The 17,694-nt window shown below is 35.8% G+C and overlaps 2 protein-coding genes across 2 annotated transcripts; one reads left to right on the top strand and one right to left on the bottom strand.

The window, feature by feature from the left end:
- Nucleotides 1-177: 177 nt before the first annotated feature.
- LOC133523493 (protein disulfide-isomerase TMX3) lies at nucleotides 178-11,086 on the top strand. Its single transcript, XM_061859122.1, has 8 exons — nucleotides 178-437; nucleotides 1,511-1,760; nucleotides 4,210-4,393; nucleotides 4,920-5,064; nucleotides 5,479-5,698; nucleotides 9,492-9,708; nucleotides 10,121-10,316; nucleotides 10,660-11,086. The coding sequence occupies exons 1-8, from the start codon at nucleotides 398-400 to the stop codon at nucleotides 10,680-10,682; spliced, it is 1,275 nt and encodes a 424-aa protein (XP_061715106.1). The 5' UTR covers nucleotides 178-397; the 3' UTR covers nucleotides 10,683-11,086.
- Nucleotides 11,087-13,826: 2,740 nt separating this feature from the next.
- Nucleotides 13,827-16,675, bottom strand: LOC133523490 (probable ATP-dependent RNA helicase DDX20). Its single transcript, XM_061859119.1, has 3 exons — nucleotides 16,341-16,675; nucleotides 16,066-16,236; nucleotides 13,827-15,670 (listed from the first exon to the last, which is right to left on the bottom strand). The coding sequence occupies exons 1-3, from the start codon at nucleotides 16,519-16,521 to the stop codon at nucleotides 13,929-13,931; spliced, it is 2,094 nt and encodes a 697-aa protein (XP_061715103.1). The 5' UTR covers nucleotides 16,522-16,675; the 3' UTR covers nucleotides 13,827-13,928.
- Nucleotides 16,676-17,694: the final 1,019 nt, after the last annotated feature.

Below are 17,694 nucleotides of genomic sequence, written 5' to 3'. Positions count from 1 at the left end.
GATCAATGTATTTAAAAAATATCCTATTTTAAGAATAGTGATATATTTCACGCTTTATACAGTAATCTTGAACTTTTAGACGCTTGTCGGCTCTGTCACTAGACGTTTTTATAAGTAGTTGGAACACACCTCACATTAAGTTGACAGCTGTCATAGCACAGTGGGCAACGATATACATTCGATTTTGGCCCTTAATGTAAGGGCAAAAGGCATGCAAAAAATACAACTTTTGACAGCTGTACTCGTAGTATGTAGTATGCTGATCTAAAGTTTATACTGTATTGATTTTAAGCTTATTAGGCTAATATTAAGTAAACTAGTATTAAATAAGAGTACAAAATATTCTAAATAGTGCATATTATTTATATCTTTGTTCTGCAAAGAGCAAGCTTTTGAAATGTGTAATTTAATTAAGCTTTGTTTGTTCGTTATCACAGGTTAGTATTAGTATCAATTTTATTAATAAACACTATTATTTTTAAATAATATTCGCTTGTGCGTATACATACATTTGCGCAATACTTTAATATGATTTACATTTGGATATTTATTCTCATAATATGAAATTACAATTTAAATTATCATTAAATAATCTATACGAATTTATATTATGAGCGTTAATATAATAAATTCAAAAATACTATTTATAAATAGCAACAGAGTGGTCAAAGCATGGAACAAACTACCAGAAGATGTGGTCTCAGCACTGAATGTCAATCAGTTTAAGAACAGACTAGACAAATACTTAACCAGCGCAAAGAATACATATTAAGCGAAGATCACTCAGATACAGGCAACTATCAGTTGTTTCAACTGCCTGCCTGATTAATAAATAATAATAATAATAATAAAATATCTGAGTATGTCAACAATTTTATCCATTCATTTCAATCAAACATTTAACACTATATATTATTATTGTATAGTCTCTTCACAATGTTTGAGAATCGTCACATAAAACCCCCATAAAATGTTATAATTTAGTGCCTGTACGCTCATATCCATATTATTATAATCTTTTCTTTATTAATGTTTTATCTCGAGCAAGTGAATTATAAAAATTCTTAAGAAATTAAATGATCATAAACCTAATAAAACTACCAGTGAATGCAAATCCTTATGACCCTGATAATACTGAAATTAGATTGGATAATTGCATTAGCCTAGTTTCTGTATTATTCACCTACTACATGGGTAAACTATTTACCACTAGCTTTTTGGTGAAGGGAAACATCGTGAGGAAACCTGTATACATCTGCAAAGAAATTCAAAGGTGTATGTGAAGTCCCCAATCCGCATTGGGCTAGCGTGGGGACTATAGCCCGAGCCCTCTCACACATGAGAGAAAGCCTGTGCCCAGCAGTGGGACGTATATAGGCTGAATTATTATTTAATTATTATTACATGGTTAAATAAGTCTTCTGCTAAGGACTGACATCAAATAGAATTTTAATACATAGTAATCTAAAATACTGCTTTCACATGTATGCTTTTCTTATATTGTTTTCAGCTCTGTATGGAGTATCTTGCTCTAGAGTGTTAGAGCTGAGTGATAGATTCATAGACATCAGCAATGAAGGCATGTGGTTTGTCAAGTTCTATGCACCATGGTGCGCCCACTGCCGCCGTATTGAGCCTATCTGGGCCCACGTTGCACAGTCGCTGTACAACAGCCAGATTAAAGTGGCTAAGGTTGACTGCACAAGGTTCCCTGCAGTTGCCACACACTTCAAAGTTCGAGCCTATCCTACCATATTGTTGTAAGTGTAATTACTTAATAATTTGTCTTCATTAAATATTGGATAAACGGTTATGATTCCTTCTCAACACTTCAGAATACATTTTAATAACTTATCATACCTACTAATATAAATTCGCAAAGATGGCATAGAGTTTCTATTACTTTCAATAAAAAATGTCTTGCTTCCCAAGATAAAATAAATACCTCAGTGCACAGTGAAAATTTTGTTGCAATTAGTAGTAGTTTTGTTGCATGCACCAAGTCTTAATTATAAAAAAAAATCTGCATTATAACTATGAGTATGAGCTGAGTATTTGATGGCTTAAAGGTGTCTTTTAACATAACAAGTACAAAGTCCTAAATTAGTATTTTGCATTACTACTTCTAAAGCATTGCAATTATTTTGTGTACACTTGCATGCAAAAGTATTGCATCACATAGCATTTTTTCAACTGCACCCAATATATTTGTAAACCGGTTAATTTCACAAAATTATTTTAATGTGATCATGTTCCTTGACGTTCGGCATTTTCCCGATTTGTGAGCGGTTTCGCGTCATCACGCGCACGATTTGCGCTACCCTTGACCCCTATAAAACGGGGGGTGGATTTATTGGGTTGTTATCAGTCACTTATCAGAATTCGACCGCTACACATCTCCGCATATTTTATTATTATATCTCCTTGGATTTCACGTGCCTATAAATCCCAGTCTTTTGATAGGCTTGCGTGGGGCGTGGGGATATAGATCAATCACGTAGAGGCCCCTTGGAGAGCTTTAATGTCGTGTAGAACGCCTGCTGGAACCCATTCACAGGCGCAACAATAGACACCCATGAACCGGTCGCAACAGGCATTGGGACTATTGTAGTAAAAGTGAACAGTATAACGGTCTATGGATTGAAGTACGTTTGGGAGGACAAATAGACTGGGTTATTGCAAAGACGTCCGGACACCTGCCATAACAATGTTTTCACTAGTTATGGAGGCAGGCGGTGACTCGCCGCCCACTAGATGGGCCTCTAAAAATGCCGACGTGAAGACGACCAGGAGCAACACCGGTGTGAGCGGCTCAGGGGTGTCGAGAGGTGTACGCCGCTTTCTACCCAGTGGCTGATAACAACCACTGTGCCAACTCGCGTCTCTACAGTTTGCAGAGTTTACCAGAGGTTCCAGCGGACTGGATCCTTGACTTCAAGACCAAGAAGCGGCCGCAGAAAGTTTACATCAGAGAGGGACAACCGCTTCATTGTCACAACATCTCTCCGAAATCGACACCAGACAAGCGTTGCCATCCAGCAGCATCTGCGTGAGCTACGAGGAGTGGCGGCCAGTGAGTGGACAATAAGAAGACGACTTAAGAAAGCGAACTTGACACCAAGGTGGCCTGCAACGGGGCCCAGGTTGCTTGCGCGACACCATACAATCCGAAGAGAGTTTGCTGAAAATCATGTGGACTGGACCATTGAGCAATGGACCCCAGTTCTCTTCTCGGACGAGTGCAAAATGTGCTTGAATGGATGTGACCGAAGAGGAATAATCTACAGAAGGCCAGAAGAATGGTTTGCTCAATGTTGCTTCTCCGAAAGGGTCACCTATGGTGGTGGATCTGTAATGTTCTGGGGCGGCATTTCCTACGACGGGCGGACAGAGCTGGTTTTGTGCCTGGCGGGGGCCGTGGCGGTGGATTGACCACTGCCAAGTACATGACTGGAGGAACATGTTGTTTCTTATAGCAGTATTTTTGATGAAGGGTTCATTCTAATGCAGGATAATGCCCCGTGTCATATCATACCGCTAGGGCCACTGCAGCCTACCTTCTCGAAATGGGCATCAACACCATGGACTGTCCAACGATGAGCCCGGACCTTAACCCCATTGAACACGTTTGGGATTACCTGAAAAGGATGGTTCGGAAGCGGAATCCTGCCCCGGCCAATGTTGAGGAGCTGAAGGAAGACTTGGATCACATAAAAAAATAATTAGGTCTATGAAAAACCGCTTGATTTGTATGAGGAGGGCTAGAGGTGGCAACACCAAGTATTAATTTAATAAAAATAATTTATATTGTACTAAAAACATGACCTTCATTCTTAACTTTCCTGATTTATTTTTGGCACATTATGCGACTACTTTTTGTTTTGTGATTTTTTTAGTCTCCAGTTTCGAAATTTCATTTGATTTACCAATTTTCTAATGCGTTACATTATAAGCTTTATATGTAAAAGAATAAATTTTAAGATTCGGGTATAGAATTACAAATATATTGGGTGCGGACGAAAAAATGCAAAGTAATGCAGTACTTTTGCACGCGAGTGTATTAGGTGTGTGTGTTATACTTATATCAAATCTTGTGCAATGAACATATTTTTTATCTTTTTTATCTTTATATTATATGCAGAACTTTGTAAAATCTACTAAAATAAGCCTTAAAAAAGTCCTATGTGAAAAAAAAATTTATATTGACAGCATCAAAGGCTCCCAGTATCATGAGTACAATGGTGAGCGGTTGAAAGAAGACATGGTAAACTATGCAGTGCGCATGTCTCAGCCCGCAGTACAAAGGTTGACACAAGCTGACAGCTTGGGATATCTTAAAGAGGCTCATCCAGTGTTCTTTGGGTTTGTGGGAAAACAGCAGGGACCATTATGGGTAAGTAATTATTAAAAACAGATATTATTATTATGGTAGGTAAAATATAAAGTAGCATAGCAGAAGATAACTGGAAATCAAATTCCTCTTCTCTCCGGTGTCAAAATTTCACTGTTCAAAGTTTAGAACTTGATTTACATTTTACCTGATGGATGACTTTTTTTTAATATAAAGTGCTCAGGAAGAATAGGAAACCCAAGTAAATTCCAGATTACTTGGGTTAAAACACAGCTGCCGATTCGCACACCACTCTGGTGTGTGGGTGAGACAGCGCTATATGCACATATATAGTGATGCTGAAGTTGTCCCACTCTCTTAAATAAATGTATAGGCCGCCTAAGTCTGCCAACTCTACCAGGATTCAAGTTCCTAAATGTGCGGCCCTTATAAAGATTTTAAACCATCGAATTTACTGCATCCAAACATTAAATTAATGCATACTAACATTAAGCTACTTTTACGTTGTAACGGCTTAACGAGTGACTATAAATATTTTACCGTTTGACCATGTTATATTTTTTTCAAGGAAATGTTTATTAGGCATGCCGATAAGTACCAACCCCACAGTTGGTTTTATGCCATGTCTCATGAGACAGTCAAGGATGACATCAACCCACCAAATGACTCTGCAGTGTTCTGTTACAAAGAAGATGAAGCATACTTCTTTGACGGTAAGCAAATGTAATGTTTTCTGAAGAATTTTAGTGTGATAATATTTTAGAAAACATACGACCTATATTTTCTGTTTCAAATTGTAACAGCATCGATGTCTTACACTAGGCCAAAAAAATATAAAAGTTGTACTTTCGGTTTTGGTTTCATTGCATGATCTTTAAAATGACCATTTCTATTATTTCATCTCGTTCTCGTCAGTATGTCTCATCAGGTTGAAATATGTACTTTCATTTTCACAAGTCTACCATGGCTCGTATTCGTGCGCAAATATGTCCCGTTTCCACCCTAATGGATTTGCCTACATGTACTTTTATGGAGCACTACAACCAAGCCCCAAGACTTAAACCTTAAATCAACCTTCAAAAAATCAGGCAGTATCCAAATTATTTTGTATTACATTTACTTTTTAGCTCATCCTGTGATAGAGGACACAGAAGCCTTAAACATGACCTTAGATAAATGGATCAACGCAGAAAGATTTGGTTTCTTTCCTAAAATCACCAGATCCAACATTCATCACCTCATGGACACAGCGAAATACATAGTGATTGCTGTGGTTTCTGAGAATAAGCTCAGTGAGATAAGTCAAACTGAAAGGGACTTTAAAGACATGGTTGAAGGTATTATTAAGTAAGTAAGCTTTATGTTTGGTTTTGGGCATTTGAAGGTTTGTCACTTTTCGATTATAATTTATTGAAAACAGTATAGTACAGTAGTAGCACTTAAAGTCATGTATAGACAGGCATTAAGGTTCACAAGTGAGTAAAGTGACAATCCTTTAAATTCCATGACTGTACTTCGAATTTTTTTTTTGTGTCAGGGAGTAGGAAGTTTAAATAAGGTTCGACTTCACTTGCCTGATACGAGAACATGATTGTAATATTTTTTGTGAAGAGATATCCCCAAAGGTAAATTAAATACCTAATTCAATTCACCGTCATCAACTGAAAAACAATAAATCAATAAATTGGTGGTAAATAATATTGTAGGGATGTTGCCTACACATGTATGTAGACAACATCTGCATGGAATTTTCATCAGATTGATGTTCCATCTCATCACAAACACATCTATATCATCATCATACTTGCGCCTTCCTCCCTTTAATCTGAAAACTTAAATCTAGACCATATTTACATTTTACTAGTGTAATTTTCTCGAGAACTGTTCACATTACCAATTTGCCCTTGGTTCTGTAAAAAAGTGGCAGTGAATTATCTAGTATATTATTTTTATTAATTTTTCTAATTAAAAAAGAAGTATATTTTTTTCAGTAATCTATAGATAAAATACTATATAATACTCGTAACAATAAAATCATATTGAGAAATATCAGATTGTTTGAGTTTTCTCATTTTTATTGCAATGTACTTCGTAACTTTTAGTACAACACAATTTGACAATCTTCACCTTCGACGACCAATTTCGACGACCGGTTTGGCCTAGTGGGTAGTGACCCTGCCTACGAAGCTGATGGTCCCGTTTTCAAATCCTGGTAAGGGCATTTATCCGTGTGATGAGCATGGATATTTGTTCCTGAGTCATGGGTGTTTTCTATGTATTTAAGTATTTATAAATATTTATATTATTATATATATCGTTGTCTAAGTACCCTCAACACAAGCCTTATTGAGCTTACTGTGGGACTTAGGCAATTTGTGTAATAATGTCCTATAATATTAATTTATTATTATTTATTTACCTGTCGTTTTCAACAATGCCACACTTGAATTTCAATTTTCACAACTAGTTGTACTTATGCTTTTAGGAATATCATCTTACGAGTAAATTATACTAATAAACTGGAGTTCATCTTCGGTAGTCAGGAAGTCTCTCTAATCTAACCTCTGACAAAGGTTTTTCTATGGGAGACAAATTTCTGTAAAAATCGTAAATAGGTACTCAAAAATGGAAATTCCATGTAACTACTTCAAAGTGAAGTGAAATCAAATAAAACCGGCCAAGAGCATGTCGGGCCACGCTCAGTGTAGGGTTCCGTAGTTACTCTTCCATCACAATAAGCTAAACTGGAGCTTAAAGTATAGTAAATTGTTAACCAAGGGATGAAACGGTACCTTTCACCTGAGTTAAACAAATAGGCAAATTTGCATAATCAGTACCTAATTAAAGTCTTTTTACTATGAAGGGATTTTTTTTTGCGATAACTCAAAAACAGCTAAATTGATCATGTCCGCTATAGTTTACATTTAATGTCTTTCTTAAACTCTACTTCCACGATTTTTTTAATATTTTTTGGACCTATGGTTCAAAAGTTAGAGGGGGGGGACACATTTTTTTTTTCTTTCGTAGCGATTATCTCCGAATATATTCACTTTATCAAAAAATGTTTCTGGAAAACCCCTATTAGTTTTGAAAGACCTTTCCAACGATACCCCACACTCTAGGGTTGAAGCGGAAAAAAAACACCCCCACTTTACGTGTAGGGGAGGTACCCTAAAAAAAATAAATTTTTAGATTTTATTGTACGACTTTGTCGGCTTTATTGATTTATATATCCATGCCAAATTTCAGCTTTCTAGCACTAACGACCACGGAGCAAAGCCTCGGACAGACTGACAGACAGACGGACATGGCGAAACTGTAAGGGTTCCTAGTTGACTACGGAACCCTAAAAAGTGCAATATCGAACATAAGAGATAAGACAATTTAATAATGTATTAAGTAGTTCATCAAAATTAAAGAAAAAACTATGTTTATGAGTCAATCAGAGCCCGTACTTTTCATGCCGTTGACAGAAAAATGACGTCACGCTACATAGAGTATGATTCCAATTAATATTTTCGCAAGAATTAATCATTTATCAACCTCTTTACGTAAGTTATACATATACTTGACAATGAGTACAGAAACGTCTAACTGACTTTCATCTTATTGTCACTCAAATAAATAATAGATTATTAATTTATTACATAATAATAATAATTCAGCCTATATACGTCCCACTGCTGGGCACAGGCCTCCTCTCATGCATGTCATATTTTTTATTTTGTTAAAAATAAAAAATATGTATTAAATAATACATATATTTTATTTTTAATAGCGTAACAAGCTTTTATTCTCGTAACAAGTATTTATTTTGATACCCGTCAATAAGTAAGTTATCTAAATTTGTAGTATTGTAAAACAACTTCCTGTATGTTAAATTACGTCATTTCTGCGTCAACGGCATGAAAAGTACGGGCCCTATTTATGAGAAACACCTCTGAGGAGTAAACAGTCTTAGGAGACTTGAAATATAAAAGGCGAACACTTCAACTTGCCCTTTTATTTTAAATACGATTGTATTTAATTGTATAGAATAGTTTGTACGTATTACTACAAAAATGCGCTACTTAAAAATTATCATTATCACTAAATAAAATGAAAAATCCACATAATGTGCTGCTACTTTCTAACCGACTTCAAGATTTCCAAAGGAGGAGGTTATTAATTCGGGTGTATGTTTTTTTATGTTTGTTACTCCATAACTCCGTCATTTCTGAACCGATTTTGAAAATTATTTTTGTGTTTGAATTTATATATATACAGATTGGTCCCGTTTTTGTCAATTTCTGATGATGGGATCCATGAGGAATCGAGGGAACTCTTCAAATGTGAAAGGCATACATACGATGATGTTTGTATTTTCTTTAACAAATCAAGCATTAACATTCTTTCTTCATTCAAATCTTTGTTATGCAAATTAGACTTTCAAGACAAATTTTTGTCAAATTCGAGTTCTGACGATGGGGTCCATGAGGAATCGAGGGAACTCCTCAAATGTTAAAGGCATATATATAGTGATCTTAGTATTTTCATCAACAAATCAAGTATTTACATTTGTAGAAGTGACATTTGATGAAGTGGAACTGCTGATGATGAACAGAACGGAACTCTTCAACGATGCATAGTTCACGTTTGGCAATTTGTTCCTTTGCATGTTTGTCAAGCAGTTAGGTTTTCAAGGTACATTTTTATATTTCTATCCTATTTCGTTTTTTAAATAATTATCTGGTGCTTTATTTCATGCATTGTGTGAAATGATTTATCTTAAATACAGTCGAATACCCTATTGCGGGTATCTTACCAGTCAACCATAGGGCAAATCTGAAATGTGCCAAGGTGGGTACAGTGACAAAAAAAAACATGTTACCTCCTTTTCTACATAATTAGGCGTAGGATGCTGTCTTTTTAATTTCATCCAAAATCCAAATCCAATAATAATCGTGCTTTCACCTGTCTCCCTCATTGAAGTCGGTTTTTTTTTCTTAGAAAATATTTTCTGAACCACTCCTTATGTATGTAAGTAAAGTAAATATTCTTTATTACACCACAAATAAAATATTCTTCATTACACCACAAAGAAAAAAAACAGATCTACAATGTAAAGAAAGGGAACAACGGCATGTATATATTTTTTTAGGAAAAAGAAGAAGACGCTCCATTCACGTTTCCAATTCGGGTGGATGGGCTCTCTCGAGCTAGCCAACTCTATCGCCATGTCGGACCTTACCGCGCCCCACCTGCTCGTGCTCAACTCCACAACCAGCCACCACCACATGCCCGACGACGACCCCGTGCTCATGACGCCGGAGGCCGTGCTCGTGTTTCTCGACCAGATACACAACCAGCTGGCGCCGGTACGTGTATATATATATATATCGAAGGTAATGCTCTACAATGTATGCACATCACAGACCAACCCCTTAGGCGGTTTTCTGTGATGCACATTCTTTACGAATATAGCACAAGCTTATGGAAATTGAGCCTTCGAACTCCTTTAGGCTTCGTCACACTGGAGAGATGTGAGCGCGGCGCGCCTCGCACCCCCGCCCCGCTTAGGTGTAACCAAAGGGGCCTAATGTACAATTCATATGTCATCGGCTGGAGTCGAGGCAAGTGCGAGGTGCTTCATTTTAATATGAAATGTCGTTACCTAATTGTATACACGGTTTAAATTCCTTATTTCATCAAGCAAGCATAATGCTTGTTCCAAGTTAGCTCTCTTAATAGCGTTATTGAAATCTAATTAAAACGCATTTTATTTCACAGACTTACGGAGGCAACAGCTGGTGGGTGCGCGTGTACCGCGCGCTGTTCGAGGCGCGCAGCACACTATCAAGCATGTGGCGCGGCAACCCGGTGCTGACGGCGCTGGTGTTCGGCCTGCCGCTCGGCTTCCTGTCCCTCATCTGTTACTCTGTGTGTTGCGCCGACATACTGGACGCCGACGAGGAGGAGCTGCCAGGTATGCTAGCTGGCTGTGTTGTATGAAAACCATTTTCTTTCATTTGTAACTTTTGCTAGTGGCCTGACCCAGGTTGGTGTCTAAAAGAAGCATTTGATCTTGGACAAAAATGCATCGATTGGCATGAATAAATAAGTCAAAAAAGTTTAGTTGTAGACTGCCCTTTTTTTTTCGAAATCTGGTAGTAAATGCCAATCCTTGTTAATTAAAAAGCTTGGGAATGTCTCCTAAAGCCATTTTCGCGTAGCAAACTGCGAGATAGATGCCATCAGTGCCCATTTAAAAATCAAACATGTAGATGTAGTTAAATAATAATAACTGATGATGTATATTTTTGTTTCAGACACTCATGAAAAGAAGGATTAAGTAGTTGCTACTTGTAATATCCGAATCTAGGACCTATTTATTTGTTCGTGTCAAATATTGTTGTTTTGTTGTTATTTCGCTATTTTCTGACTGGTAATAGGCACCGTCAAGTTCTCGTTTATCTACTATCCGTCACTTCATAGTAAACAAAAGTAAGTAAGTAAGTAAGTAAATATTCTTTATTGCACCAACAATTATACATTTTACATACATGTAAAACTACAAATGAATTTTAATGGAAAATAGAACCAGGTAACAACAGGCGGTCTTATCGCTAAAAAGCGATCTCTTCCAGACAACCTTTAGGTAGCAGGAAATTTCGAACTCATACAAAAGTCAACAGGTAGTGCAAGGAGCTAAATATGGAGACTTAAATACAAACACACATACTACTTATATAAGTATTAAAACAATACCTAATATACTAATAAATATACAATATAATATAATACAATATATATATATATATATATATTTATACTTACACATATACAATATATAAATGGCAACTTAAGATAGAGATAGAAAGTATAGTTTCAGCTGATTTTTGAAAATGGGGAGAGATTTAGCTAATCTTAATTCTACTGGCAGAGCATTCCATAACCGAACAGCCCGGAAGGTAAAAGAGCTATTATAAAATTTTGAAGTAGATAAGGGAGGAGAAAGAATATGAGTCTGAGAACATCTGATAGAAGAGAGATACTTGAAACGCTCTTTGAGATAAGGTGGTGTAGCGGGGTTAAAGAGAATGCCATAAAGGAGGGCAAGAACATGAGAGTCACGGCGAAGACGAATAGGAAGCCACTTGAGCTGAGAACGAAACTGAGACACATGGTCATATTTGCGCAAGCCAAATATAAACCTTATACAGAGATTCTGGAGGCGCTCAAGCTTATTCAGCTGATCCTGCGTAAGGTCAAGATAGCAAATGTCAGCATAATCTAATATGGGCAGTAAGAGAGATTGAGCTAGCGCAATTTTAGTGGCGTAAGGCAAGAAATTTCGAAGTCTGCGGAGCGATGCAATTGCAGCAAACATCCTCCTACTAACCTCACTCACCTGAGGTGCCCAAGAGAGACTCTGGTCCATCATGACACCGAGATTCCTTACCTGGAGAGAGAAGGGAATCTGAATACCGTCAAACACAATGGCAGGTAGAGAGCCAAAATCAATCCGGGCAGTAAGCTTTGAGCTACCTACTACCATAACCTGAGTTTTAGTAGGGTTTACCTTGAGACCGTAACGCTTACTCCAATCTAAGATGCTCTCCAAGTCAGTGTTCAGTAACCAAGTCAGTAAAAGATTCCGGCGAATTTAGAACATTCTCTTTTTTTGAAGTCGGTTCAAAATGTAGTTCCACGGCATAATACTTACTGAATTTATGTTGTATATGTTATGTACCAAAGTATTTTTAATGATAGATTTATACAGGTGTTGTATTGTAAATGAGTATTGAATATTTATTTATCTTGTGGCTTTGTTTTTGATGTGTCTAATTGTAAGTTTTATTTAGACATGTAAGAGTATTTCATGCAATCATGTATATTTTTTACATGTTTTTTTTTTTACTTTAACCTGACTTAATCTAGTATTATGGCGACAATTTAATTTTATTGTAACTACGATTTGGTTTTATGATGGATGAGACCAGAAGACCTACCGCGAAATCCGAAATTTCCTTACCTGCCTCTATCGTTCACGTATGCAAGAGTGATAGAGAAGCAGATAACGAAATTATGCTCTTCGAGGTAGCCCCGCAGAAATAGCCGTAGCAACAGTTTATTTAGATAACGCAAACATAAAGTACCAAAACTTATGTAATGCACAGACGGTGAAACAAAGGCTTATTATAAAAAGTGGTTTTCCATATTTACAAAAGCTCGTTTTTCTACAATCCAGAATGTGATCTTCAACTATTTATATTGTATATGTGAATAATTTAAATGAAATAATGCGTCATAAATATATTGTTATGTAGATATTTGTCCATAAGAATTATTCATGTTGCCAATAACAATAAATTTAATATTCTAGATATTCTAAGTAACATGCTCATCTTTATTTACTTATCGTGAGAACAGATTATGATTACAAAGAAAATAGTTTTTTCACCACAACAACTGGTAAAAGCCCTCTTGATTGTTCAAAAACTAATGAGAAAGTTGCATTTTATACACATGTGGGGCAAAGTAATCAGGTGCAACTTTTGAGTTGTTTCCTTATATTAGCTAGTAGAATTGACCTTTTAATGATGATTTTGAATGATATTTTTTTATTACGTTTATTTGGATTTGCTTTAATTTTTTTTTCGGTATATCATAGTTAGTAGTTTCCTCGCGTTGGTGTGGTGAAAAAAATTGTGTTTCACTCGGAGGCAAAGTTTTTTTGATTTATCAATATTAGCACGAGCGGTTAAACAACAACTTTGCCCCCTTGTAAAACAAATAACTAAGTATTTCAGAGCAGAGTAGACAACAAGTTATTAGTATAGGAGCGGGATTTTCACTTGGCAAAAAATGTGTCAGCATAATTAGCCATTTTATTAGTGCCATAAAACCGTGAGTAGTTTTTGCAGCGTACAAACACACAAAGGCAACCGTTTCGATAGTATGGTCACGGTCAAAAACATGAAGGTAAATAAGTGACATAATGACTTCAGGTTAAAAAATGTGTTCTTAACTGACAAGTGATCTATTGATTATAGACTATATCTCGTTGCAATAAGGTTTCAGAAGTCAGAGTTGACGATGATGGGTTTGTGATTGTGACTTGATTTATTAGGTTAGCTTAGTTTTTAGAGGGGCGGGTCTACCGGGATGATTTTTTGCTCATTACCTCTCTATCATTCGAATATGCAAGAGCGATAGAGAGGCACGTAAGGAAATTTTAATGGCCCCTAGGTTTTCTGTAAGATTGAGACCCCCAGTTTTTATTGTATTTTACTATTTTTGGCAGTAAATACATCTTTTTACACAGAACTTTTTATAATTTTATTTGCGAACTTAATGTAGTGAAATAAAAGTAAGAATATTCTGTGTTAATATCAAACAACCATTATAAATATTACGTCTAGGCTTCATTTGCATTTATTATTAAGTGTGATGTGTTTTGATGTATTTATTTATTTTTATTAAAACAAAAAAACGTTATTCAAATTGTAATTAATAAAGAAATCTTTTCAAATATAGCTGTTTTACTTATAATTATAAATATACTTAGGTAGATCAGGGTAGATTTTCGAATACATTACAATTGCGACATTTCATGCAGATATACAGCCATTTCAATTTGCTGTGTTCTTAATTTTAAAGCGTTGTACCATTGAACATACTCTTCATTTAGTTGATATAGGTGTTCATTGTGTCTTCTTGGGTTGTATGAACGTTTGTTATTTCGAGTGTGTTGTGTATTGTTTTCAATATTCGCAGAATTACATTGAGACTTTTTAAAATCATATGATGCTGTATTATATCCATTGTCATCACTTTCTTCAGATGAAACATACTGTTCATTATTGGTGTAAGATTTTCTTTGTGAATTCTCTCTTGAAGTTACATATCTATCACTTTTGGGGCTTGCTTTGCTTTGCGAGCTTTCAAATTGTATTTCTTCTGAATAGACATGTATGGAATTTTTGGTGTGTGATATTTTTTGTGAGGTTTCAAATTTTTTGTTCTTATTATTTGTGCCATTTGATATCCTTTTAGTTATTTCAAATTTAGGTTCTATATAATCTTGAGTTATTTCTTCTGATGAAGTTGCATCAAATTCCAATTCTGTCTTTACATAGTTGTGACAGTTATTTTGTTTTCTATGTTGTTTATATTTTGCTATTGAGATTTTCTGAGCAAGACATTGGTATTCATTAATATCTTCAATGCATTCATCTTCATTATTTTTAAATGAATCTAACAGGGCTGTAAATGTTTCAGTTTTATATTTTGTTTCCATAAATGATGAGCATAACATATCAAAAGTTTCTATGGCATTATCATTACATATTGTTTCACCTACTAATGTATTCCATATTTCACTATAGCTATCCTCATTGGGTGTTTCATCATCATCTATATTCAACAAGCTCATGGTGTGTTCTAAAGGTTTGCCTATGGGTGTCTTAGAATCATCATTATATTGAAATTCTTCATCATTCCAAAAGTTCCTTATGTCTAATTGGAAATGCATAGAATCTAATAACTGTTTGAATTTTGTTTCTTCTTGGTGACTGATAATAGTGACAGCTAGGCCATATGCTCCAAATCTCCCAGCTCTGCCTATCCTGTGCAAGTAAGTCTGCCAATCATGAGGCATCTCAAAGTTAACAACTAGGTCTACATGAGAAGAGTCAATGCCCCTGGCTGCTAGATCTGTTGCTATCAGTATCCTGCATTTATATTCCTGTAAAGTTTTTAATGCTTCTAAGCGGTCCAACTGCTCTTGTTGGCCATACAACTTCTCTGCAGGCCATTTAGCCTTCTTCAACATTTTGTATACATCTGTTACTCTAGCTTGGTAGTTGCAGAAGATCAGACATTGTTTGAACTCTCTCTTTGATAATATGTTAAGGAGTTCTTCAAACCTATGTTGTGTTTGTTTAATAATATTTATATTATGTTTGACTGTGGTCACTTTCTGTGAAATTCCCAATAGAACACTATTACTGTCTGGGCAAACATGCTGAGAAACCTGGACATATTCATTAATGAAAGCTTTAGACTCTTCTGGGAATGTAGCACTGCTGAAAATAATTTGCTTCTGTAGTGGTAAAGCAGAAAATATATATTCAATGTCTGCCCTGAAACTTTTTTCCATTAGTTTATCTGCTTCATCCAAAACTAAAAGTCTTACTGTGGATACATCAATGTGGTTCTCTCTGATAAGGTGATGCAGTCTTCCAGGGCTGCCAACTACTATGTGCACTTTCTTTTTGAATTTCATGATGTCTTCCTTCACCGGTAGGCCACCCATAACAACTTCAATTGTAAGACCTTTAAGACAACAACATACATTTTTTGTTATAGATTCTAGTTGTGGATGTTACTTTATGAAGTAATATAATATTGTATTGCTTATTATCTATTTTTAAACAGACAGGTATTTAAGCCAAGCAATTTTCTTCACATACTAAATATCTGGGAATCAAGAAGATAGTTGCGAACAATCTATATTGAATGACAGCAAATAATACTATTATGCTTAATATAATTATTTTCACCAAAACCAAGTTGAGAACTTATGAATTCAAAAATCGTACTTAATAATTTATAACAGGATAACACAAAAACATGGCAAATTCACTCTCTAACTCAATTTTATTCATATAATGTTATCACATGAACCACCATATCTCAAATGACCTAACTCATCATATAGAATACTTTACCTGTGTATTGTCCTCCGATTTGCTTAATCACATCACAAATTTGTGCAGCAATTTCTCTGGTTGGTGCCAGAATTACTGCTTGCAGGCCATTATTTATATTTATTTTTTCCAGAGCTATTACTGTAAATACAACAGTTTTTCCTGTACCTGATTTAGCTTCTAATAATAAATCTGAAAATAATAGGGTTGTTAGAAGGGACTGCAAAAGTTTAGCTATATATAAATAATAATAAAAAGGTTCTTTTTGAGTGAAATCCTGCCTAGAGTGTACTTACCAAATCCACATTTCCCTAAAGGTATGCCATGTAACTGGATAGGAGAAGGCTTATGGAATCCAGAGCTTTTTAAACCTTCCAAAGTAGTGTTACTCAAAAGCATTGTTTCGAATGTTATATCCTGAGTTATTTTTACATCCTGCGTTCTCTGTCCCTGATATACATTGTGACCCAGCACCATACTGAATAGTTTACTACTAGTAATGATTGGTATTTATTATAATCAGTTAAATATATTCAGTCCGCCGGATTGAGAAAAAAGGATAGCGCCGTTGTTATAGTCACTATAGTCAGTAGTGTCATGTTATGTCAGTGAGAAATGTCAAAATTACATTATGTAAACCCACGGACTTATAAGATTAACCGGATAGGGTACATTGGCCAAAAAAAGTGTGTCCACATGAGAAGTCAGGGTGGGCCGTTGCATCTCTTTCTAATTAGGGTGACCATGAGTTATATGTATCTGGGATATTAGGATGACGTGGAATATATAGTTTGGCCAAGATCTTTTCTCATTCGTGCATAGTCAGAGAGAATCTTACTGTCTTTTTGCTGTGCTAGTATTATGGCCCCTGAAAAGGGATGGATATAGTTTATTCTCTTCTGTAAAACGCTTCACAAAATCTTACTTAATTTAGTCGTCCTAAAAGCTGTTACTGATAGGCGTACCGGACCGCCACCATGATCGATCGTGAGGAAGGTGGTACGCCGTAACTTCTGTCAAGAATACAGGTATGAGTAAGAGGGAGAGAGAGCCAGATATGCTGACAGGACCAGGGTCACGGTGCGCTCCGCCCGTTTATTATAGTTTTTAACCAAGGCGCTTCTCAATGGAGCGTAATAGATATTAGAGAGAAACATATTATCTTTTTCTTACGATACTATTATGGAGTTTGTTAGAGTCGAGGCTACCGCGAACTCCGAAGTTCGCAAATTGCGAGCATCTTTCTCTGTCACTCTTACTCCTTTATATCTCCATGTATAAATGATTAACTAATATAAACGGGACTTAATCGCGTATTCAGTTTTATGTTTACGTCCGACGTTCCGAGGACGGCGTTGTCCCCGTGGTCTCGAAGAAGACTGTCTAAAGTTGACATCAACATCTTCTAGCCACGCGAGTTTTTCGAACTACTCGCACTCGCACATGTTTGGTTTATTCAGTTAATAATATTGACATCATAATTATTTACAAATTACTTAAATGATTTGAGAACCGCACTCTGTATATAACACTAAAATAGTATAAGAAAGTCTTTAATTTCACTAGTATATTGATATAAATACTACCACAATGGTATGTTTTTAACATTGGCAATATGTGCGAGTGACACCGCGCCCTACTTTTGCTATC

The sequence above is a fragment of the Cydia pomonella genome, chromosome 12, assembly GCF_033807575.1.
Source record: "Cydia pomonella isolate Wapato2018A chromosome 12, ilCydPomo1, whole genome shotgun sequence".
Taxonomy (NCBI): domain Eukaryota; kingdom Metazoa; phylum Arthropoda; class Insecta; order Lepidoptera; family Tortricidae; genus Cydia; species Cydia pomonella.
This window is presented reverse-complemented; position numbering and strand designations above follow the sequence as displayed.